Here is a 24028-nt window from a genome sequence, read left to right as displayed (position 1 = left end):
TTACACAATGCTTTGCTGTCCTGGAGTGCACTTACTGGCAAATTCCTGCACCTCTACAATACCCATTTAATATCAACATGGAAAGGTTGAGTGGTGATGTAATGTCTGAGGCCAGGCCATGTATTCAAGGCCATTTTGTTGGATTCACAGGGTACAAGTTAGCTTTTTTTCTTCAAGAGATGGGACAAGACTGATTTCATTTTCATGATTTTGGGTGTTTCTGTGTGTGTACATGCATGTGTGTGTGCGCGTGTATGGCTTTAACAGCTATCAAGTTCAAAAGGAAGACCTGTGTAAGAAATCCCCATACTCAGATACTCCAGCATTCAGCCCTTTGAGGAAATCTTTGGTCTACTTTCTCTTTCCTTCCCCATTCCATATTCAGCAATATTTAGGGACTACTGGGTCAGGCATTAGATGAGACTAAAGCAAGAGGAAGTTTTAAAAATTATCAGACTGTCCACTTTTAGGACACCTATGCCTGCTAGCCTGACTTTTTTTCTCAGAAGCCTGAGATGCTCAGCTGGATGCTCACAATCTAGGGCAAGAGCCATTTAGGGAAGGTTGAAAAAAAGGGAAACAAAAGTCAAGTGCTGCCTTATAAGTGTGTACCAGCAAAGCTAGCAGGTAGAAAACTGGCATTCTTTTTTTTTTTTTTTTTAATTTACTTTTATATTGAGGTATAATCAAAACAATAAAATGCACATATCATAAGTATACATACAGTTCCTTGAGTTTTTTTTATCTTCATTTTATTGAGATATATTCACATACCACGCAGTCATACAAAACAAATCGTACTTTCGATTGTTTACAGTACCATTACATAGTTGTACATTCATCACCTAAATCAATCCCTGACACCTTCATTAGCACACACACAAAGATAACAAGAATAATAATTAGAGTGAAAAACAGCAATTGAAGTAAAAAAGAACACTGGGTACCTTTGTCTGTTTGTTTCCTTCCCCTATTTTTTTACTTATCCATCCATAAACTAGACAAAGTGGAGTGTGGTCCTTATGGCTTTCCCAATCCCATTGTCACCCCTCATAAGCTACATTTTTTATACAATTGTCTTTTGAGATTCATGGGTTCTGGGTTGTAGTTTGATAGTTTCAGGTATCCACCACCAGCTACCCCAATTCTTTAGAACCTAAAAAGGGTTGTCTAAAGTGTGCGTAAGAGTGCCCACCAGAGTGACCTCTCGGCTCCTTTTGGAATCTCTCTGCCACTGAAGCTTATTTCATTTCCTTTCGCATCCCCCTTTTGGTCAAGAAGATGTTCTCCGTCCCACGATGCCAGGTCTACATTCCTCCCTGGGAGTCATATTCCATGTTGCCAGGGAGATTCACTCCCCTGGGTGTCTGATCCCACGCAGCGGGGAGGGCAGTGATTTCACCTTTCAAGTTGGCTTAGCTAGAGAGAGAGGGCCACATCTGAGCAACAAAGAGGCATTCGGGAGGAGGCTCTTAGGCACAGCCATAGGGAGGCCTAGCCTTTCCTTTACAGCAACTTTCTTCCCAAGGGTAAAACCTATCGTAGAGGGCTCAACCCATCAAACCACCAGTCCCCTATGTCTGTGGTCATGTTAGCAACCATCGAGGTGGGGTAGGCTAATACCCCTGCATTCTCCACAGGCTCCTCAAGGGGGCACTACATCTTTTTTTTTCCCTTGTTTTTCTTTTTTTTTTTTTAACTTTCCCTTCTTTTTTAAATCAACTGTATGAAAAAAAAAGTTAAAAAGAAAACAAACATACAATAAAAGAACATTTCAAAGAGACCACAACAAGGGAGTAAGAAAAAGACAACTAACCTAAGATAACTGCTTAACTTCCAACATGTTCCTACTTTACCCCAAGAAAGTTACATAATATAGCAACACTTCTGTGAACTTGTTCCTACTATATCCATCAGAAATCAACAGACCATAGTCACTCCTGGTCATCCCCAGAACGTTAAATAGCTTATCTGTTCTTCTTGGATTATTGTTCCCCCTTCCTTAATTGCTTTCTATTGCTAGTTCCCCTACATTCTACATTATAAACCATTTGTTTTACATTTTTCAAAGTTCACATTAGTGGTAGCATATAATATTTCTCTTTTTGTGCCTGGCTTATTTCGCTCAGCATTACGTCTTCAAGGTTCATCCATGTTGTCACATGTTTCACGAGATCGTTCCTTCTTACTGCCGTGTAGTATTCCATCGTGTGTATATACCACATTTTATTTATCCACTCATCTGTTGAAGGACATTTGGGTTGTTTCCATCTCTTGGCAATTGTGAATAATGCTGCTATGAACATTGGCGTGCAGATATCTGTTCGTGTCACTGCTTTCCGATCTTCCGGGTATATGCCGAGAAGTGCAATCGCTGGATCGAATGGTAACTCTATATCTAGTTTTCTAAGGAACCGCCAGACTGACTTCCAGAGTGGCTGAACCATTATACAGTCCCACCAACAATGAATAAGAGTTCCAATTTCTCCACATCCCCTCCAGCATTTGTAGTTTCCTGTTTGTTTAATGGCAGCCATTCTAACCGGTGTTAGATGGTATCTCATTGTGGTCTTAATTTGCATCTCTCTAATAGCTAGTGAAGCTGAACATTTTTTCATGTGTTTCTTGGCCATTTGTATTTCCTCTTCAGAGAACTGTCTTTTCATATCTTTTGCCCATTTTATAATTGGGCTGTCTGTACTATTGTCATTGAATTGTAGGATTTCTTTACATATGCAAGATATCAGTCTTTTGTCAGATACATGGTTTCCAAAAATTTTTTCCCATTGAGTTGGCTGCCTCTTTACCTTTTTGAGAAATTCCTTTGAGGTGCAGAAACTTCTAAGCTTGAGGAGTTCCCATTTATCTATTTTCTCTTTTGTTGCTTGTGCTTTGGGTGTAAAGTCTAGGAAGTGGCCGCCTAATACAAGGTCTTGAAGATGTTTTCCTACATTATCTTCTAGGAGTTTTATGGTACTTTCTTTTATATTGAGATCTTTGGTCCATTTTGAGTTAATTTTTGTGTAGGGGGTGAGGTAGGGGTCCTCTTTCATTCTTTTGCATATGGATATCCAACTCTCCCAGCCCCATTTGTTGAAAAGACCATTATGACTCAGTTCAGTGACTTTGGGGGCCTTATCAAAGATCAGTCGGCCATAGATCTGAGGGTCTATCTCTGAATTCTCAATTCGATTCCATTGATCTATATGTCTATCTTTGTGCCAGTACCATGCTGTTTTGGCAACTGTGGCTTTATAATAAGCTTCAAGGTCAGGGAGTGTAAGTCCTCCCACTTCGTTTTTGTTTTTTAGAGTGTCTTTAGCAATTCGAGGCATCTTCCCTTTCCAAATAAATTTGATAACTAGCTTTTCCAAGTCTGCAAAGTAGGTTGTTGGAATTTTGATTGGGATTGCATTGAATCTGTAGATGAGTTTGGGTAGAATTGACATCTTAATGACATTTAGTCTTCCTATCCATGAACATGGAATATTTTTCCATCTTTTAAGGTCCCCTTCCATTTCTTTTAGTAGAGTTATGTAGTTTTCTTTGTATAGGTCTTTTACATCTTTGGTTAAGTTTATTCCTAGGTACTTGATTTTTTTAGTTGCTATTGAAAATGGTATTTTTTTCTTGAGTGTCTCTTCAGTTTGTTCATTTCTAGCATATAGAAACATTACTGACGTATGTGCATTAATCTTGTATCCCGCTACTTTGCTAAATTTGTTTATTAGCTCTAGTAGCTGTATCGTCGATTTCTCAGGGTTTTCTAGATATAAGATCATATCATCTGCAAACAATGACAGTTTTACTTCTTCTTTTCCAATTTGGATGCCTTTTATTTCTTTGTCTTGCCGGATTACCCTGGCCAGCACTTCCAGCACAATGTTGAATAACAGTGGTGACAGCGGGCATCCTTGTCTTGTTCCTGATCTTAGAGGGAAGGCTTTCAGTCTCTCACCATTGAGTACTATGCTGGCTGTGGGTTTTTCATATATGCTCTTTATCATGTTGAGGAAGTTTCCTTCAATTCCTACCTTTTGAAGTGTTTTTATCAAAAAGGGATGTTGGATTTTGTAAAATGCTTTTTCAGCATCTATTGAGATGATGAATTGATTTTTCCCTTTTGACTTGTTAATGTGTTGTAATACACTGATTGATTTTCTTATGTTGAACCATCCTTGCATGCCTGGAATGAACCCCACTTGGTCATGGTGTATGATTTTTTTAATGTGTCTTTGGATTCGATTTGCAAGTATTTTGTTGAGGATTTTTGCATCTATATTCATTAGGGAGATTGGCCGGTAGTTTTCCTTTTTTGTAGCATCTTTGCCTGGTTTTGGTATTAGATTGATGTTAGCTTCATAAAATGAGTTAGGTAGTGTTCCATTTTCTTCAATGTTCTGAAAGAGTTTGAGTAAGATTGGTGTCAGTTCTTTCTGGAAAGTTTGGTAGAATTCCCCTGTGAAGCCATCTGGCCCTGGGCATTTATTTGTGGGAAGATTTTTGATGACTGATTGGATCTCTTTGCTTGTGATGGGTTGGTTGAAGTCTTCTATTTCTTCTCTGGTCAGTCTAGGTTGTTCATGTTTCCAGGAAATTGTCCATTTCTTCTACATTATCCAGTTTGTTGCCATACAGTTGTTCATAATATCCTCTTATAATTTTTTTAATTTCTTCAGGATCTGCAGTTATGTCACCTTTTTCATTCATTATTTTGTTCATATGGGTCTTCTCTCTTTTTGATTTTGTCAGTCTAGCTAGGGGCTTGTCAATCTTGTTGATCTTCTCAAAGAACCAACTTTTGGTGATATTTATCCTCTCTATTGTTTTTTTGTTCTCTATGTCATTTATTTCTGCTTTAATCCTTGTTATTTCTTTTCTTCTACTTGGTTTAGGATTGGTTTGCTGTTCATTTTCTAGCTTCTTCAGTTGATCCATTAGTTCTTTGATTTTGGCTCTTTCTTCCTTTTTAATATATGCGTTTAGTGCTATAAATTTCCCCCTTAGCGCTGCTTTTGCTGCATCCCATAGGTTTTGGTATGCTGTGTTCTCATTTTCATTCGTCTCTATATATTCAGCAATTTCTCTTGCTATTTCTTCTTTAACCCACTGATTGTTTAGGAGTGTGTTGTTTAACCTCCAGGTATTTGTGAATTTTCTAAGTCTCTGATGGTTATTGACTTCTAATTGTATTCCATTGTGGTCAGAGAATGTGCTTTGAATAATTTCAATCTTTTTAAATTTATTGAGGCTTGTTTTATGTCCCAGCATATGATCTATTCTGGAGAAAGTTCCATGAGCACTAGAAAAGTATGTGTATCCTGGTGATTTGGGATGTAATGTCCTGTATATGTCTGTTAAATCTAATTCATTTATCAGATTGTTTAGGTTTTCGATTTCCTTATTGGTCTTCTGTCTGGTTGATCTATCTATAGGAGAGAGTGATGTGTTGAAGTCTCCCACAATTATCGTGGAAACATCAATTGCTTCCTTTAGTTTTGCCAGTGTTTCTCTCATGTATTTTGTGGCACCTTGATTGGGTGCATAGACATTTACGATTGTTATTTCTTCTTGTTGAATTGCCCCTTTTATTAGTATGTAGTGGCCTTCTTTGCCTCTCAAAACATCCCTGCATTTGAAGTCTATTAGTTATCTGAGATTAATATTGCTACACCTGCTTTCTTTTGGCTGTAGCTTGCATGAAATATTTTTTTCCATCCTTTCACTTTCAGTTTCTTTGTGTCCCTGTGTCTAAGATGAGTCTCTTGTATGCAACATATTGATGGTTCATTTTTTGTGATCCATTCTGCGAATCTATATCTTTTAATTGGGGAGTTTAATCCATTTACATTCAACGTTATAACCGTGAAGGCATTTCTTGAATCAGCCATCTTATCCTTTGGTTTATGTTTGTCATATTTTTCCCCTCTCTCTATTAATATCCTTTATTGTACCCATACCGAATCTCTTTAGTACTGAACCTTTCTCCAAGTCTCTCTGTCCTTTCTTTGTTTCTCTGTCTGTAGGGCTCCCTTTAGTATCTCCAGTAGGGCAGGTCTCTTGTTAGCAAATTCTCTCAGCATTTGTTTGTCTGTGAAAAATTTAACCTCTCCCTCAAATTTGAAGGAGAGCTTTGCTGGATAAAGTATTCTTGGCTGGAAATTTTTCTCACTCAGAATTTTAAATATATCGTGCCACTGCCTTCTCGCTTCCATGGTGGCTGCCGAGTAGTCACTACTTAGTCTTATGCTGTTTCCTTTGTATGTGGTGAATTGCTTTTCTCTTGCTGCTTTCAGAACTTGCTCCTTCTCTTCTGTGTTTGACAGTGTGATCAGTATATGTCTCGGAGTGGGTTTATTTGGATTTATTCTATTTGGAGTTCGCTGAGCATTTATGATTTGTGTATTTATGTTGTTTAGAAGATTTGGGAAGTTTTCCCCAACAATTTCTTTGAATACTCTTCCTAGACCTTTACCCTTTTCTTCCCCTTCTGGGACACCAATGAGTCTTATATTCGGACGTTTCATATTATCTATCATATCCCTGAGGTCCATTTCGATTTTTTCAATTTTTTTCCCCATTCTTTCTTTTATGCTTTCATTTTCCATTCTGTCATCTTCCAGGTCACTGATTCGTTGTTCAACTTCCTCTAGTCTTGTACTATGAGTGTCCAGAATCTTTTTAATTTGGTCAACAGTTTCTTTAATTTCCATAAGATCATCCATTTTTTTATTTAGTCTTGCAATGTCTTCTTTATGCTCTTCTAGGGTCTTCTTGATTTCCTTTGTCTCCCGTACTATGGTCTCATTGTTCATCTTTAATTCTTTGAGTAGCTGCTCTAGGTGCTGTGTCTCTTCTGATATTTTGATTTGGGTGCTTGGGCTTGGGTTATCCGTATCGTCTGGTTTTTTCACATGCTTTATAATTTTCTGTTGTTTTTGGCCTCGTGGCATTTGCTGAACTTGATAGGGTTCTTTTAGGATTTGTAGACCAATTGAAGTCCTTATCTCTAATTTATCAGATCTACAGCTTCGTGGAGTACACTTTCTCTAACTAACCAGCAGGTGGCGTCCACGAGCCACCTGTTCTCCCCAAGCCAGTTCTCCCCTGCTTAGCTTTTTTGGTGAGTGGCGGAGTGAGTCTTGTGGGGTCCAATTGGTGTACCAAGCTTGCGTGTGTAGTTGGTGTTGCCTGCTCTGTATATGGGGCGTGTTTCTGGGAAGTCAGGGAGGCGGGGGGTGGCTCTAACAATCAAATCTCCCTGGTGATCCTAGAGTTTTAAAGCTGCTGCAATAGTCTAATCCTTCAGTTCAGTCCTGCCACAGTTTGTCTCTGCCACTGACCCACAAGTCCTTGGTATTGGCGTATGGCTCCTGAGACTTGCAAGTGGGCCCCTCTTCCAGGCTGTGCACCCCAGGTCCTCTGTTGAGGGATGACTGTGCTATGTCACAGGTGACTGCCGTCCCCCAGGGCAGTTCTGGGCTGCTGGGCTGTGTAGGGAGGCTCCCAGTCTGCTGAAATGATGGCTGAATGGGGCTTTGTTAATTCACACTGCTCCACCTTCCCAACTCTGGGACAATCAGCTGAGGTTGCAGGGAAGGCTAATATCCACGCCCAGTTTTGTGGTGTGTGCCTGTTATTTGAAGCACTTCCGTCACACTGGGTTGTCTGGGGCAGCTCTGGGCTATGGGGCTGGCAATGGGCAGGAGTGTTTCCTGTCCACCAGGATGATGGCTGTGAGCGGACACTCCCCTTTTCTTGGGAAGTTGTGGTGTTTAGTGAATTTTCTCAGCCACTGGATTATTGCCTTTTGTCTCAGAGCTCTCTTAGTTCTGCTCTTGACTTGACCTGCCCAGATTGCAAGTCTTTGAAGCTTTCTGTATTGGGTTTCTTAGAGTAATTGTTTTAGAAAAAGAAAAAAGGATTAAAAAAAAAAAAAAAAGGGCCCTCCTTGCAGATCTAATGAGTTATTGAAATGCTAAGAGATAAAGCAACCAGGGCCATTAAGGAAAGGTCCACAGGGCAGAGAGATCAGCTTTTCTTCGGGATTTGCATATGCGCCTCAGGGCCTGAGCTCTGCCCTTCCCCTTTCTATGTTCACCAGAACTCCAAAAATCCTCCACTTTTATTTTGGAGTTTTTCGTGTTGTTTTTTTTCTATGCCTGTCTCCTCTCTCCTGGGCTGGCTGCTCTCAGATTCTCTGGTGTCTGGTCTCAGTCTATCTACGGTTGGAGTTTGGATCAGTAGAATGAGTTTCCGATAAGGGCTGCCACTGCAGCTCTCCCTTCTCCTTCCCGGAGCTGACAGCCCCTCCTCCCACGGGACTGAGCCTGGCAGGGAGGGGCGCGGGTCCCCTGGCCGCAAAAACTTACAGATTTCGCTGATCTCAGCAGTTCCACCTTTTCTTGAGTGTTGTTTGAAGTATGCCCAAAGTCAGATTGCTCTGTGGTGTCCAGTCCACGCAGTTCCTGGCTTTCTACCTATTTTCCTGGAGGAGTAACTAAAACATACAGCTCACCAGTCCGCCATCTTGCCCCGCCTCCCCGGCATTCTTTTTTAATGCTGTTAAGAGGTTGGCTCACTGAGTATGCAGAAGAGAGTGCTAAGTTTGGGAGACAGAATGTACCCTGTCAGGCTTCAGGGAGAAACAAAAAAAAAACAAAAAATAACAAAAATCCAAGCATGATGTGAAAGGAGAAGCTTCCAGAGGAAGGAATGCTGTTTTACTGCAAGATTCCTCACTGTATTGAAAGATCAGAAGGTGGGCTGGTTAAAAAAAAATTCAAGGCATTAGCTGTGGCTAACTGTTTTTGTTGATTCCCAGCCAATGTGATGTCACTTATGTCACCTGATCTGATGGAAGAAGTAGCAAACTTGAATAATTAAAATATTTTACTAGTAATATAAACAAACCATGTATCTGTAGCTAAAAATAGGGAAGACATTGTATATGGATGGGGCTTTAAATTTGTATTTGAATTGCCATCTGGCAATGTCATGAGAATATATCTAGTACAGCATCTGGCAAACAGTAGCTGCTCAGTAAAGATCTGCTTTCTTCTTTTAAAAGATGGAGGGAGGGAAACGCATGAAGTTAAGAACTGTTCAAAAGGAGCCAAGGAAGGAACTTGCCTCCATTCACCCATTAGAATTAGTGACTAAAACTAGACATGGGAGAAAACATTGTGCTGAAGCACAGACATTTTAAACTGGTGGCTCTAGGGCAGAATCAATATGGTGCACAGACTTGTTTTAGCTATACAATAAATTCTGAACTTGCTGCAATATTTAAAAATTAGGAGACATTACATAAAAATATTTTATTTCTGACTTCTGGAAAAAAAAAAAAAAAAAGGTCCTGGCAACACTTGAGACCCACATGGCAGCAATGGGTTAAAGCTGAATAGAAGCTGTCCATTTAAATGGGATGTTGGCTTTCCAATTGGCCACAGTCCCCACTACTCCCCACTACTCTTTACTCCCCGACCACTTCACTTATTTTTGCTGCCTGCTTTGCTCCTGTTGGAATTAAGTTGTGACCATTAATGAAAGAAGTTGCTATTAACAGTCCCCAAATCTGGATTCTAGTCCTGGCTCAGCTACTAACTTGTATATGGCTTGACTTGCGTATTTAACTTTTCCAAGCCTCAGTTTTCTCCATCTGTAAAAGGACTTGTACAAAATGATCTCTAATAGCTCTATAATTAGAATTAATCTACAATAATGGCAGTGAGTGTAGGGGAGATACAAAGTAAGCTCAGCCTATTTCACACTTTATTTCCTGGGTCTAATTTCTTGAAATGTTCATTTCATTTTGAGGCTAATGAATTACCTATTGAACCGATGATGGTCTGAAAAGAAGTTCAGGCTCTCTGATACTATATCTGGGTCCCTTTGTGTGGCCTGACTAATCTAATAATTAAAAACCAGAAGACTGCCTCAGATATGACCACATACTGCCTTTCTTGACAATGTTCATTCCTATTATGGAAATTTCTCAGACTCCTCTGTGGGATGGTTATCCAGTCTATGACTAAATGAAGAGTTCCAGAGCACAGAGCCTCAGGCTCTGTGTGTTCTCAGAGTGTATAGGAACATGGTCAAATATTAAGACCAATATAAGGAAAGGGTGGGCTTTGGAATTTGAAAGCAAAAAAGAAAAAACAAAACACCTGTCTGAACTAGTCAAAGAATAAACATATCAATCCTACAGACCATATTGTAACTGTGACAGCTGCTGCTTTAGTCACGAATTTGGGAGGGCAGAGTCTCTAAGTCACCTTGGAGAGACATGTTCCAGGATTGAGACATTCTCAGTAAGTTTGGCCTCCTGTGCAACAGTATAAGCTCAATAAATTAGTTTCACTGTAAATCCATTATTTAACTCATCCTCCTAAAGGACCCTGGAAGTTGAGAGGGGAAAATGATACTTATTAATCCTAATTTAAATTTGGAGAAGCCTTAGGCCCCATAAGCTAACGACCACACAATGACCAAAGTACTTAAGATTCACTTCAATAGATATTTATTGTGCTCTCACTGTGTGCCAGGCGTTGTGCCAGACAAAATAACAATGAATTAGCTACATTTCTTAAACCACGAAGAGTGATCACAAAAGTCAAACATATATCACTGTACTTCCTATTCCCTAGGCTATATACCTCTGATAAACTATAAGATTTTTAAAGACTTTAACTCTGTAACTGATTCAAAGATTAATGCCTCACATCCTCCTTCATCCAAGGAAAACAACTTACCCCAACCAAAAGCAGTTTAATTTGTCAGAAAAGGATATAGTAAACTCTTCCCTCAAGACAAAAGCCACAAATAATAAATTAGTCATATCTGAATACAGAAAATCAAAAGCCTTTCAATATTTTTATCATCATCAACAACTACTTCTTGTCAATGTACGTCTCTAGGACCGTCACAAAATACCTTGTGTGGCTCTCTGTCTGTGGCAATACCTGTCCCAATATATCTGGGCAAACTGGGTAATTACAGTCTAAGCCAGAGGCTTTCAACCAGGGGCAACCTTCCCCACTAAAGGACATTTGACAATGCCTGGAGATATTTTTGGTTGTCTGGGGGGACAACTGCGAGAGGTATTACTGGGATCTAGCGGGGAGAGGCCAGAGATGCTGTTAAACATCCTACAATGCACAGGACAGCCCCACATAACAAAAAATTATCCAGCCAAAAGGTCAATGGTGACAAGGTTGAGTAAACACGGTCTAGGTACTCTACATTTTGGCTACAGGCCTTTGTTTCCTCTAGGTCTTTTAAGGACTCCACACAGACAGGCTCTGGCTGCTAATACAAGACCTGAAGAAAACACAACATTCATTTCCTTTACCTCTTTCACCTTTCCCTCAGCCCGTGTTTCTGGCAATAAAGCCTAATAAACCGCTACATTTATGACATGCTCCTGACAGTTCTATGAAATAAGAATCACATCACAGGAAGACAGAAGACGGAAAATCAACAAAAGGAAGGAAGGAAAGAAGGAGGGAAGATAGAAAAAAAGGAAGGAAAGAAAGGGCTTGGTTGTCATTTCCACAGCTAAATTAAAATAAATCAACCATTCTGCATAGCAGACAATTATCTGTCCTACTGTGTGCCTGATCATTTTTAAAAACTGCTTCTTCCCACCCAAAGAACAAATTGTGTACAGCGCCATATAAGCAGGTAAAAACTAGTCACTCAGGCGCTACAGCCTCCCCAAGGAGACATCACTTGTACAACTGAGGCCACCTAGTGGACTACAGTGTGGATTTCAGCTAAACAGGCCCAAGGATTCCAATTTGAGTATAAATTCTGAATTTGGATATATATTCTCTACATAAAAAGGGGAAATCCTTAGCCTTGAACACATAAAAGATAGTCTCAGTTTAACATTCATCTCAATTCAACAAGCATTTATTGTGCTTCTACTATAAATACTAATCCTAAACAATGATAGAGACTCCAACAGCCACAGGCTAGGGGGAAAAAATCCTAGCTTCTGCCTTCAAAGAGCAGAGTCTGCAGATTCTCAAAGAACTGTTTCTTTTATGCCCCTCACCCACAAATAACTCTAAAGAAGTGGGGTAGAGTATGTGAAAATTTTATGTCAAAATTTGAAAGTACAATATAGTTGACGGGGCACAAAGAAGAGAACTCTAAGTATTAGCAAGAGACTAAGAAGTTTCTCTTTTTCCAATCCAGATGTGAAGAAGCATTAAGATTTGTTGTGTTTGAGAAGAAGAAAGTATATTTGTTTATTTGATCAGTCCTTCTTTATATTTGTCTTACTCAGCTCGATTGCTGACACCATTCCAACTGGTCATCTCACAGATACCCACTTTAGAACTTCTGTGGCCAAGACAGACAGATGCAAGAATGCCAAGTATGTTCTTAAACGGCCAGTTTTAAGCCAACACCAGTGTCTGGATTCCCAGTGAAACTGTGAAAAGGCTGGAGACTCACAGGTTGGGCTCTCCATTCCCAGTTGTGATGCTGGCAGTAAAAAGAAAAAGAGCCAGCATCTGGCTTCCTCTCAAACACAGCTGCTCAGCCCATTTCATCCAAGAAAAAGATAATATCCCAAGAAGCCATTCAGGACACATGTCTCTTGGACGGTACTTAGGATGTTTCATTCATCACTGTATTTTATTGGTACAAAAAGATGTCTCTCTTACTGGCAGGCCAATTTTCCATGGACTCCCTTCTTTTTTTTTTCAAGTGGCCCAGTCTCAGAATCCTAAAATCTGTTCACAGACTTGGCAGTTAGGTTGGCCAGACTTGGTTTTTGATGTGTACTCCTTTTGTACCCAATGGCAGTTCTGATGAAGAACTATCAAGCTAGAACAACCCCAGACTGTCACTTTTCCCCCTGACAAGACGCTGAAAGGAAATAAAGATCAACCCAGAAAGAATAACTGGAGAGGAAAGCATGGCTGTGAGGAATCAGAGGGCACTTACTTGGTCACGATCTCCTGCAAAACAGCAGCTTTTCATGGTGCAAGAGTTGAAGTAGCCCTGATTGTCAAACTGGAACACAGGCAGGCGGGAGTGGATGTCATACAGCACAGGGGGCAGGCGACGCCTCAGGGCCAAGAGCTGGGTCCCATTGCTGTTGAATCGCACACTCATGGCGCTTTGGAGGGAGAGGTTGCCACCATAGCGCAGGAGAGAACTGGAAGGAAGAGAGTACAGGGATCAGGTGTAAGACAGGCTGGACAAGAGTCTGCAAAACACACTGTATTCACTTCTTTACAACATGTGCCCAGGACCTCATGTCAGGCTTGCACATCTGAATTTCAGCAGAATGATATTTCTATGCAGTGGCTAGAAGGTAATAATGGGGATAGGTGTGGCACCTTAATGACATTAAAGCAAGTTACTTAACATGTCAGTTTCCCCTTTTCAAACTCTAAAAGGTGAATTAATGGTAAATTTAACAAGACAAGGGTAACAGAAGCATCTTGAAAGAAGATTTCAATGATTAGAATGAGCAGTTATTTTATTCACCCAAGATGAATACATAATCAAAGAGATACTCATCAAGATCCTGGGAAATGAGTCATGTCTACTCTAACTGGCTAATTATGGGTAGAATTTAAGGTATATATTTATCCTTTGTATTGATACACAAGAGCCACTGTCAGCAAAACCAACAGATATATTATTGTTTATTTTTCAATAATAATCATAACAGGCATTTATTTTTGAATTTTTATCTGTTCAAAGAGAAATTGTTATATTCCACATGGCATAACTAGAAAGTAAATATTAAAGAAATTTTTAAAAATTTACATATAGAGCAAGTAGTATGAAAACTGGAAAAGCATGATGACTTGTTTCCCTTTACAGTTCGCAGGAGGTTATATTTAGCTTTGAAACAGACATTGGTTAATACATATAATTCTATTTATCTAGACTCACAAGGAAGTGGTATATTCTGTTTTCCTTATATTCTTCTGAGTTTCATAATGTTCATAATATTTTTTAAAAAATCCTACAGTATTGTTCTAAAAATTTCTTTTGATGACTCAGAAGATACTTTCAAACCAGGACAGTCATGAACATTAACAATTATACCATACTAGTAAAAATTAAAAAGGTGTATGTGTCTGTTTTACATTTCTAAGGTAGTCAGTATACTTGATTACTTAGACACTATTTTATTATGAAGGGATGACTGCTCACTGTCCATGTCACAGCCAACTTCTTTTTCATATTTCAGGTTCAATTATTGGAGCACTGAGTTACTGGTAGGAAAGTGAACTAGCATATGCATCAGAGATGCTGCAGAAATGAGTACTAAGTCAGAACTACTAACTCACACTGCCTCACACAGACACTGTTGTCATGGAAATGAAATGGACCTAGAAGTTAGGACCTAGAGAAAAAACTTGATAAATTCTAGGGAATCATAGAGCTGGGAAGGGCCTCAAGAAACCTAATTCAGGGCCTAGCAGATTTATTTAAACATTTTTAAGAAAGAAATTCTAAAAGCATTTTAACAAGCAAAAACTTAAAGATCTATATGCACCCAGAAGAGATTTAAATTAAATGAAGATAATACATTTCTTTTCTTTTCTTTTTGGCAAGGAGATGGAAAAGATTAAGGGAAGAGGAAAGGAGATATCTTATGGGAAGAGGAGCCCCAGAAACCATGGTGCAGATGCAGCTGCCATCCTGGCCTGATCAGAAAAACAGCCTCCACCAACACCAGCCACTGTCAGTCCTGTGTCCCTCACAGTAGTCTTCTCATCAAAGGGAAGAATGCTCTGGTACAGCAGCTATGTGTGGAAACAAGACTTGGGCAAAACAGTCTTGAACTCTCTTATGACAGAAATGAAAGGAAAGGGAACAGACTTGGAAAACACTGTCTCTAGCATTCCAGATATCAAGGAGATGCCTGGTGCTCCTGCAGGCCCCAAGTAATAATCTTTGCGAAGAAACGTTGTTATAATGGTCCTAAACACAAGCTGCATTCACTCACACACAGAGAGTTAATGACGGGGCTGTCAGAGCACAGGCATTTCCTCTACAGGGTCCCCTAGCTGCCAGAGGCATGTTACCTAAACATTGAGCTCAAAAACAATGAAAGGCTTTCAATCCAAGATCAGCAATGGAGTGTGCAAATAAACCAGCATCTGTAGGTCTGAAGACAAGTAAGGTATGGAAACAAGACTCAACAAAAAGACAGAAACTTGGCCAGCCCCATAAGCCATAGCACAGGGTTTACATCAGCTCAGGTGTGCTCACAGGAAAGCTGGGGCCTCTGTCAAATGCCCATGCCCTTTCCATCTGTTAACAGGAATTTCCTCTGCAATTCTAGTCAGGTCTGTAGAGGAGTCTGGCCACACAGACATCCAGGCCCATCCCATCCCCACCCAAACTCCTCAATCCACTGTCTGCAATCTGGACGCTCTATGGGGTCTGCCTGTGGGCTCCAGGATAGTCACTAACTTTCTTCTCTACACTCCTACTTCTAACACAACAGAGGGTACATAGGCATCTTGCTCCTAGAATGTCTAAAGAGGCTATCTAAAGGGCAGCAGCTACCAAAACTGGAATACTTCATGTTTGGGCTCAAAATTCAATTCTTTCCAGAGATGGAATGAAACCTGAAATCTAGAAAGTGAGCCATGTCAACTGAAATTTCTCAGTGAAGGGTTCTGCAACTGGCAAATCTAGTTCTCCAGAGAGAACAGGCAAAATACATGTATAATGTCAAAAATTCTTTATTTTATGGTTCTAACTCTAGTGTACATGAGAAATCATCTGAGTTTTCTTTTTTAAATGTAGATTCTCAGGAACCACCCCCAGATATTCTAATTCAATCTGGGAAGTAGGCCCAGGAATCTCAATCTAACAGTTAATCCTGATGCAGGTGACTTTCAAACCACACTTTGAAAAACATGTTTCCATTTTGGATTTTTTTTTTTTTTTTAATTGGCAGGGGAAGAGGGATAAGGTAGAAAAACCAACCACACAATATGGCATTTTTATAGCCTCATGTTTGTTAACAGAAGGACTCTAATTCCTTTTAAGATCAGAGTTCCACTCCACCAATGATGCCTGAAAGAAATATTGGTGCTCTTGTCCTATCTAAAATACATTCCCTGAAGAAGAAGTTTCTCACTTCTTCTTGGAGAACTGAGGGTGATTTTATGCATAAGAATGCCTCAATCTTGACTCACTTTTTGGACTCTGGTCTAGATAATAGAGATGCCACTATCTCTACTTCTCCAGAGAAATGGCTGCCATTGCACATTTAGTGAGAAGAAAAGTATTTTGAACGAGCTGGCAACAAATTAAAATGAGTTCAAATCAGAATGTCCCTTTAAGAAAAATAAAAGCAATACATCTACTCCTAGCAACCAAGGATTTGCTGCATAATAACAAGCATGGGGTCAGAGGCAATCCAAGGGTCAGCATGCAAAAGACCTAGGATGAAAAGCAAGAGATCCTTGGACCATCAGGAAAAAATTCCTCACTAGTGTAGTATCCTATTGTTGGCGCTTTTTTTTGTTTTTTGGTCTAACATTCCATTGGACTTCTTTATTGATCTGTAAGGTCAAAAGAATATTTTTTTAAAGTACTTGGCCAAAGCTAAGGTCTTAGAACAGAGGAGAGATAGGCAGAGGCTGTTTCCAGGGAAGGTGCCTGGGAATATCATGTCTAGCACAAGACAAAGGTCTCAACAGTTCCAAGATGAGACTCCATGAGTCTAGATTTCCACAAATCCATGATTAAGTAATTCATATACTACTTGATGGTGTCAACAAGATTTTCCAAAGCCTCCTGGTATAAATGTCCTCATAGTTTCTATGTGAAAGTTCCATAAGACTTGAGAAATGCTTGGTGTCAAAGCACACATGATACGTGATTTATCTGTTGTGGGAAAAACTGCTTCATTCTAACACATGGACATCAGAGTTGGCATAGTACAACATCCAGAGAGGCAAAAGTAAGGTTCTTTAGATGGGGGGGCGGGGGGGGGGGGGCGGGGATCTCTCTCTCCACCACAGGTGCTGCTTTAGGACAGGATGACCTACAAGGAAAATGGGACGTTTCATTCTTCCTGTAACACAATCTATAGAATATAACAAATCCTAGGAGATGCTAGAATTAGGTAAAAGGTGAACTGGTTCAAGGAGTTGCAGCCCACACTGGTCCCACTCAAGTGTGTTGAGGGTTCAGTGATCCCTTGACCATTTCTTTTATGAGAGAATCTGAAGAATCTAAAGAATCTGGACTTTGTCTTTTGTTTTTTTCCTAATACAATGCAGCTCCCAAATTGAGACTTCTCTAGAGGAAACCAAATTGTTGGACAACTTGAAAAAGAAACACTGTAATCTGTGACTGAACAAGTTTATTTTCTCTAGAACATGATTCACCACCACACCTCTCTGGCTTGAAATATATATATTGGTTCAATATGAATAAATGGTAAAACTTCTTCCCTTTTTGGACATTCAAAATTTTAAACTTGACTGAGGTGGGCAGAAGAGCTTGACTAGATTTCTGACAAATCTTTACATAATCAAGTGGCATATCCAGCACCTGCGCAGAGGAAACATGGATGGCAGGTATGGCAATGCTTCCAATTACCTGCTTTCAAAACAGGAAACATGCCCAGAGTTTAAATGATCTGGAGCCAGGTTTTTGCCTTTGGTCCAGAGATCCCAAAAGCTTTGCCAAGCCAACCAAGATCTCAAAGCAAATTAAGGGGCAGTGCCATAATGGATTTGTCCTAGAACATTTCATGACTTTTCCACATAATTAGGGCTCAACATTTAGTCATCTGAGTTCCTCAGGTGACCTGGCTTGTCCAATAACCTTGCTAATTCAGAATCCTTTCCCTGAAGTAGAGAAGGGTTTCATAAGTAGCCATTTAGTCTTCATCTTAAAACTATCCTCCATCCTACCGCTTTGACCTCACAGTGTATACGTCTAGGGAGGTAGAGTTTAATAAACAAAAGTTGGCAGGTTGGCAGGAGAAATAAAACAAGTGGAAGGAGGGAGATTGAGACGGCAGTTGCTACAGTAACAGTAATAGAGCAGAAGAAGTGGGTGGAAAGCTATGCAGGTAAATAGGCAGTCAGTGATAGCAGGAGAAGAAACAGCAGAGTGCTCTGAGTGTTGGTTGACAAGGCCAAAAAGCTAGAAGAAGGTTAAAGAATAAAGGAGCAAAGCCTGGGGAAAAAAATCTAAGCAGAAGAGGGCCTGCAAATAAAAATCATGATTTGGCACTTTCTAATAAGAACTCTTATGCAAACAGGTGAAAATAAGAAATGAACATAAAGGAAAGGTCATAGAAGACCTAACTGGTGACTGATGAGGCACAATTATAAGAAGATGGCTCATTTTATACAAGAATCACTCTCTGAGAATGTGTCTAAAAACACAAAATCACCTTTAGTTGGTGTGCCAGTTTGAATGTATTGTGTCCCCCAAACGCCATTATCTTTGATGTAGTCTTGTGGGGCAGACCTTTTGGTGCTGATTAGATTTGCTTGGAATGTGCCCCACCCAGCTGTGGGTGATGACTCTGATGAGATATTCCCATGGAGGCATGGCCCCACCCATTCAGGGTGGGACTTGATCAGTGGAGCCATATAAATGAGCTGACTCAAAGAGAAGGAACTCAGTGCAGCTGTGAGTGACGTCTTGAAGAGGAGCAAGCTTGCTAGAAAGGAACATCCTGGGAGAAAGCCATTTTGAAACCAGAACTTTGGAGCAGACACCAGCCACGTGCCTTCCCAGCTAACAGAGGTTTTCCGGACGCCATTGGCCATCCTCCAGTGAAGGTACCCAATTACTGATGTGTTACCTTGGACACTTCATGGCCTTAAGACTGTAACTGTGTAGCCAAATAAACCCCCTTTTTATGAAAGCCAATCCATCTCTGGTGTTTTGCATTCCACAGCATTAGCAAACTAGAACAGTTGGCAATAATATAAATGGCTTCCAAACTTTTTTTATAGCAAACTTCATAATACTTTTTATACTGTATCCTAGTACATCCATATTTATTTAGCATAAATTCATGAGAGAACAATACCTACCACCTACTATATGCAATGCACTGATTTTCTATCCTATATTTTCTATTTAATAAATATTTATGGCTATTTAAATTGACTTCATGACCCACTGCATTGCTGAAAAAGCCTCCTAACTTGCCACCTTGCTTCTACTCTTGTCCCATGCCCCGTTCATTCTGAATAAAGCAGTTAGAAAAATGTTGAACCAGGAGTCAGATATCATTGCTCGGCTGAAAAACCTCAGTGACTCCCTGTATCAACCAAAGTAAAAAATCAAATTCATTAACAAAGGCTACGAGGCCCTAGGCAATCACCTCCCACCTTCATCCCTTACCTCTCTAACCTCCCCTCCTAGCAATCTCTTCAACCACATGGTGCCCCTTTACTTGTCCTAGAACATAACAGACATGTTTCTGCCACAGAGCCTTTGTGGTTACAAATCCTGCGGCCTGGAATGCTCCTCCCCAGATATCAACATGGCCTATTCACTTACCTCTTTATTCACATATCCTCCTCAGCGAGGCCTTCCCTGACACCCTATGCAAAACACAACTTCCCCAAAGCTCCCCGTCTCCCTTGTCTGTTTTATTTTTCTCTACTGCACAAATCACTATCTTATATACTATATATTTTTTATGTATTTATTTTGATTCTTGTCTTTTCTCACTAGACTATCACCATTCATATCTTTTCCCTGCATATCCCAATTGCTTAAACAGTGTCAGACACATAACAGGTGTTCAATAAGTATCAACTGAATGAATGAACCAGTGGATTCAAACCAGCAGTTTGAAAAATCCTGACCTAGAACATTAAAAGAACAGCCACCACCAAGGGTCACATGGTTTCTGACATTTGTCTGTCCATGAAACATAATCCTAAGACGCAAGCAGCAGAGAACAGCAAAAAATCTGTTTAGATGACCTGGAGATCATCTGAGTCAAAGTCGTCTTTCACAGGTGAAGAACTGCAGCCCAGAAAGTAAAGCCACGAAGGTCTCCTGCTCTTTGCATGACACCACCCAACATCCTTCAAGTGAATTAAACTCATCCACCTGCTAATCAAGCAAGCAGCCAAGAAGAAGGAAGAATTAAACAGGTGCCTGAATTATATCTTACACTTTTAAAGCAAATTTCTGATTCTTGCAGAACAAAAGTTCAAAAGAAAAATCAATGATTCAGTTTTAAGAATCCAATTACAAGCTAAAAAAAAAAGAAAGATTTTAGAAAATGACCATTGAATTCTGCAGGTTTTGAATACATGTTCTTCCCAATTATATTTATAAACAAATAGTGATAATTATGTATTGATTGACAAGTGTACTGAAACTAACAGGAAGATATATTAACGACTATAGGACTTGGGTTTATTTTCTTTATAGCTTTCATTTTATTTACCAAGTTTTTCTATAATGAACGTGAACGTTTATAATAAAAAGAAAATAATTATTTCAAAATGACTTCTTATACATACTCCTCTTTTAAAAAAAGGAATTACTGAATATGGGAAAAAATACAATCAATGCAAACCAGGGTCTATAGTTAACAGTAACATTGTAATATGCTTCCATTAATTGTGACAAAGGCAGTATACTAAAGCTAAATGTCAATAGAGGGGGATATAAGGAGGGATATGGGATTCTTCTTGTTGTTTCCCCTTTTTAATTTTTGTTTATTCTTTTACTTTCTTCCTCTTCTTCTTTCTTTGTGGAAGAAATGGAAATGTTCTCATATAGATTGTGGTGGCAAATGCATAACTATGTGATTATACCAGGAGTTACTGATTGTTCGTTTAGGATGGATTGTAAGGTGTGTGAAAAAAAAATTGTTATTAGGTATATACTTTGAAGAAGTATATACAGAAGTATAACAGTATATACTGTTATTAGGTATATACTTTGAAGAACAGAAAGCAAGGACATGAATAGGCATTTATACATTGATGTTTATGGCAGCAGTATTCATGATGAATGGAGGTATACAAGGGTACATTGAATGGAAGTGGCCTAAGGGTACATTGACAGCTGAACAGAGGGGGAACTGTGATGTATACATACAATGGAATATTTGAGCAGCTGCAAGAAGGAATTAAGTACCAGAAATGAAAAGGCAAAATATTATTAGCGCCTCACTAATATGGATTAACTATAATGTGCAAACTCTGAGAATTGAATCTGAGAGCACAGGCTATCAGGGGAAGGCTTATGGTAAAGGTTCCTAGGTTATCAGGGGAAGGCTTATGGCAAAGGTTCCTAGACTGTAAGCTCTTAACAGCAGTTACATCTATTCCTGATTGTAATGGTTATTTCTAAATTCTGAGATGCTAAGTTCTTTGTGTACAATATGGTCAGTCCCTGTAACTTTGGGTATCTATGTGACACCTGAGACTCAAAGCCAGACTTTGGTAGCTACGAATGTCAGCCTTACCCCATACAGCAAATGTTAAAGAAGCTGAAAAACAGATCAGACTTCAATTAGAGATATGACCAAAATGGACTTGGTTAGGACTAAGGTAAATCAGACTAAAGGATAAAGGATCATACTGACTGTTTTACAACCTCAACTTCTGTGTGAGACCAAAGGAAGAGATGTTTATTTGGTGGAAAATCTATATTCTCTGTAGCACGCTATATAATTTAACTTATATGGTCAGTTTATTCAACTACCATAACTACATGGAACCTTGAACAGGGAGTGAGGTCTGGTGGTTTGAACATGCTAGTGTGAACCCCCAATACATCCCAGAGTAATCTGGGCAGAGAATAAAAACAGTATTTGCAAAGCCCCCTTGAGGGACTGGGGAAAAAATGTGGAAATATTAAGCTTATCCATCTGGGGAATTCCTGACATTCTCGCAAGCACTGGGGACTACCAATTTAGGAGGCTGAGCCCCCAATCTTGGGGCTTGCCCTTATGAAGCTTGTTGCTGCAAAGGAGAGGCTAAGCCTACTTATAATTGTGCCTGCCTGAGAGTCACCCCCAGAGAACCTCTTTTGTTGCTCAGAAGTGGCCTCTCAGCCAACTCTGCAAATAAACTCACTACATTTCCTCAGGGTGTAAGTCTCCCTGGCAACATGGGACATGACTCCCAGGGATGAGTCTGGACCCAGCATTGTAGGGTTGAGAAAGCCTTCTTGATCAAAAGGGGGAAAAGAAATGAAACAAGTTAAATTTCAGTGGCTAAGAGATTTCAAATAGAGTTGAGAGGTCATTTTGGAGGTTATTCTTACACATTATATAAATATTCTTTTTTAGTTTCTAGGGTATTAGAATAACTAGAAGAAAAAATTTGAATTGGTTGAATGTAATCCAACAACTTGATTCTTGATGACTGATTGTATAACTATATGGCTTTCATCGTGTGATTTTGTGATTGTGAAAACCCTGTGACTGACACTCCCTTTATCCAATGTATGGGCAGATGAGTAACAAAACAAAGCCAAAGAAATATATATATAATAGGGGGGATTAAAGGGTGGAGTGTTTTGGGTGTTCTTTTTTACTTTTTTCTTTATTTTGGAGTAATGAAAATGTTTGAAAATTGACTATGTTGATGAACCCACAACTATATGGTGATAACTGTGAGCTACGGATTGTATACTTTGGATGGACTGTACGGTATGTGAATATATCTCAATAAAATTGCATTTTAAAAAAAGGGGAGGGGGCCACTGAAGACAGCTTTGAAAAATGTATGGGAGTAGGGAATTTAAAGAGCCTTTTAATGGAAACCTCAAATAATACACTGTCCCATAGGATGCTGATAACAGATGCCAACTTTGAAATTAAGTCATTATTTTAAATTCATGATACCCAAACAAAAATTTTCAAAGGACTCTGAAAATGTCAGTGTCCCTCACCATCGATTTCAATGTTGGCAAATAATAACCCTCCTTTGATAGCTTCTTGTTATTAAAAGGGCCTCCCTTGGTTAGCACTGGACAATCAGCAAGTTAAGTATGAAACTACACTCAGTTGGATTTATTTCTGCAGATAAACTGTCCCACTTCCAAAGCATCCATAAGTAAATGACAAAGTTGTATTATCAGATTAGAAAACAGACTCAAAACAAACTATTTTATGCAGAATCTAGAAACAATGATGTTTTTTGGAAAATCTTCCATATACAGGTAAATACATGAATAAATGAAGCCAAGATTACCAGGAGTGCACTAAAAAAAATTTCCTATCTAAAACATAAAACTCAAAACAGATCAAATTAAATGGTTAAATATGTGATCAAAAAATAAATTGTTCAAGTTATGAAGAATTCACTGAAGGAATTATATGAAGATAGATGCTCCTGAAGAAGCAACAATTTATTCATTAAATTTAATTTTGTGTACACTGTATTATCATCCCATCCTTACAACAATTCTATAAGGTCGACACTGGGGGGCAGCATTAGTCTCATTCAACACTGAAAGAGACTTAGGTATGACTTGGTGCTGACCACCCAGTCAATAAGCAGCAGAAACAGGGCAATCAAATTTTTTTTCTGCTTCTTGGTTCAATGAGATTTCCGTACAGTACACCGTGGAGACAGATTATCCCACTCAGCAAAGACAAGGGCATCAGATTGCAATGCATCAAGGCCAGAAGGATTCATCTAAGTCATCTACTTCATACCCTACCCCGTAATTCATACATGCATTCATTCAAGCATTTACTGAACCTGCTAACTATTTAAGGCACTGTGCCAGCAACATGGATTCAAAGCTGAAATAAGATGAATAAGACACCCTCAGGTTGAAGGAGGGGCAAGAAAACCAAGTTTCCTTGTATACCATGACCAGTGCTGTAATAAAGGGAAAATGTGCTAAAGGAAGACATAGAAAACACATCTCCCCTCCACTGGGGAGACAGGAGGGGGAGAAGTCATGGAAGATTCCCTGGAAGAAAAGCCTAAGCTGACTGTAACAGAGAGTTGACTCATATTCTTATCTAGCAAAAGAAACTTCAATCTGAATATGTTAATATATGAAT

General features: G+C 39.4%; 1 protein-coding gene across 4 annotated transcripts in view; it reads right to left on the bottom strand.

The window, feature by feature from the left end:
- The window catches only part of DCAF5 (DDB1 and CUL4 associated factor 5), a 128426-nt gene that overhangs the window by 47162 nt on the left and 57236 nt on the right, over positions 1–24028 (bottom strand). For 3 of the 4 annotated variants that reach the window (XM_037832455.1, XM_037832453.1, XM_037832454.1), the window contains exon 6: positions 12964–13177. In XM_037832455.1, the coding sequence (XP_037688383.1) occupies positions 12964–13177 (214 nt within the window). Of the gene's footprint in view, positions 1–12381; positions 12499–12963; positions 13178–24028 lie in introns of those variants that run through there. The other variant, XM_037832457.1, reaches the window with a different exon arrangement.

Source organism: Choloepus didactylus, chromosome 4, assembly GCF_015220235.1.
Source record: "Choloepus didactylus isolate mChoDid1 chromosome 4, mChoDid1.pri, whole genome shotgun sequence".
Classification (NCBI taxonomy): Eukaryota; Metazoa; Chordata; class Mammalia; order Pilosa; family Megalonychidae; genus Choloepus; species Choloepus didactylus.
The sequence above is the reverse complement of the archived record's forward strand: the minus strand, read 5'-3'. Positions and strand labels throughout refer to the sequence as shown.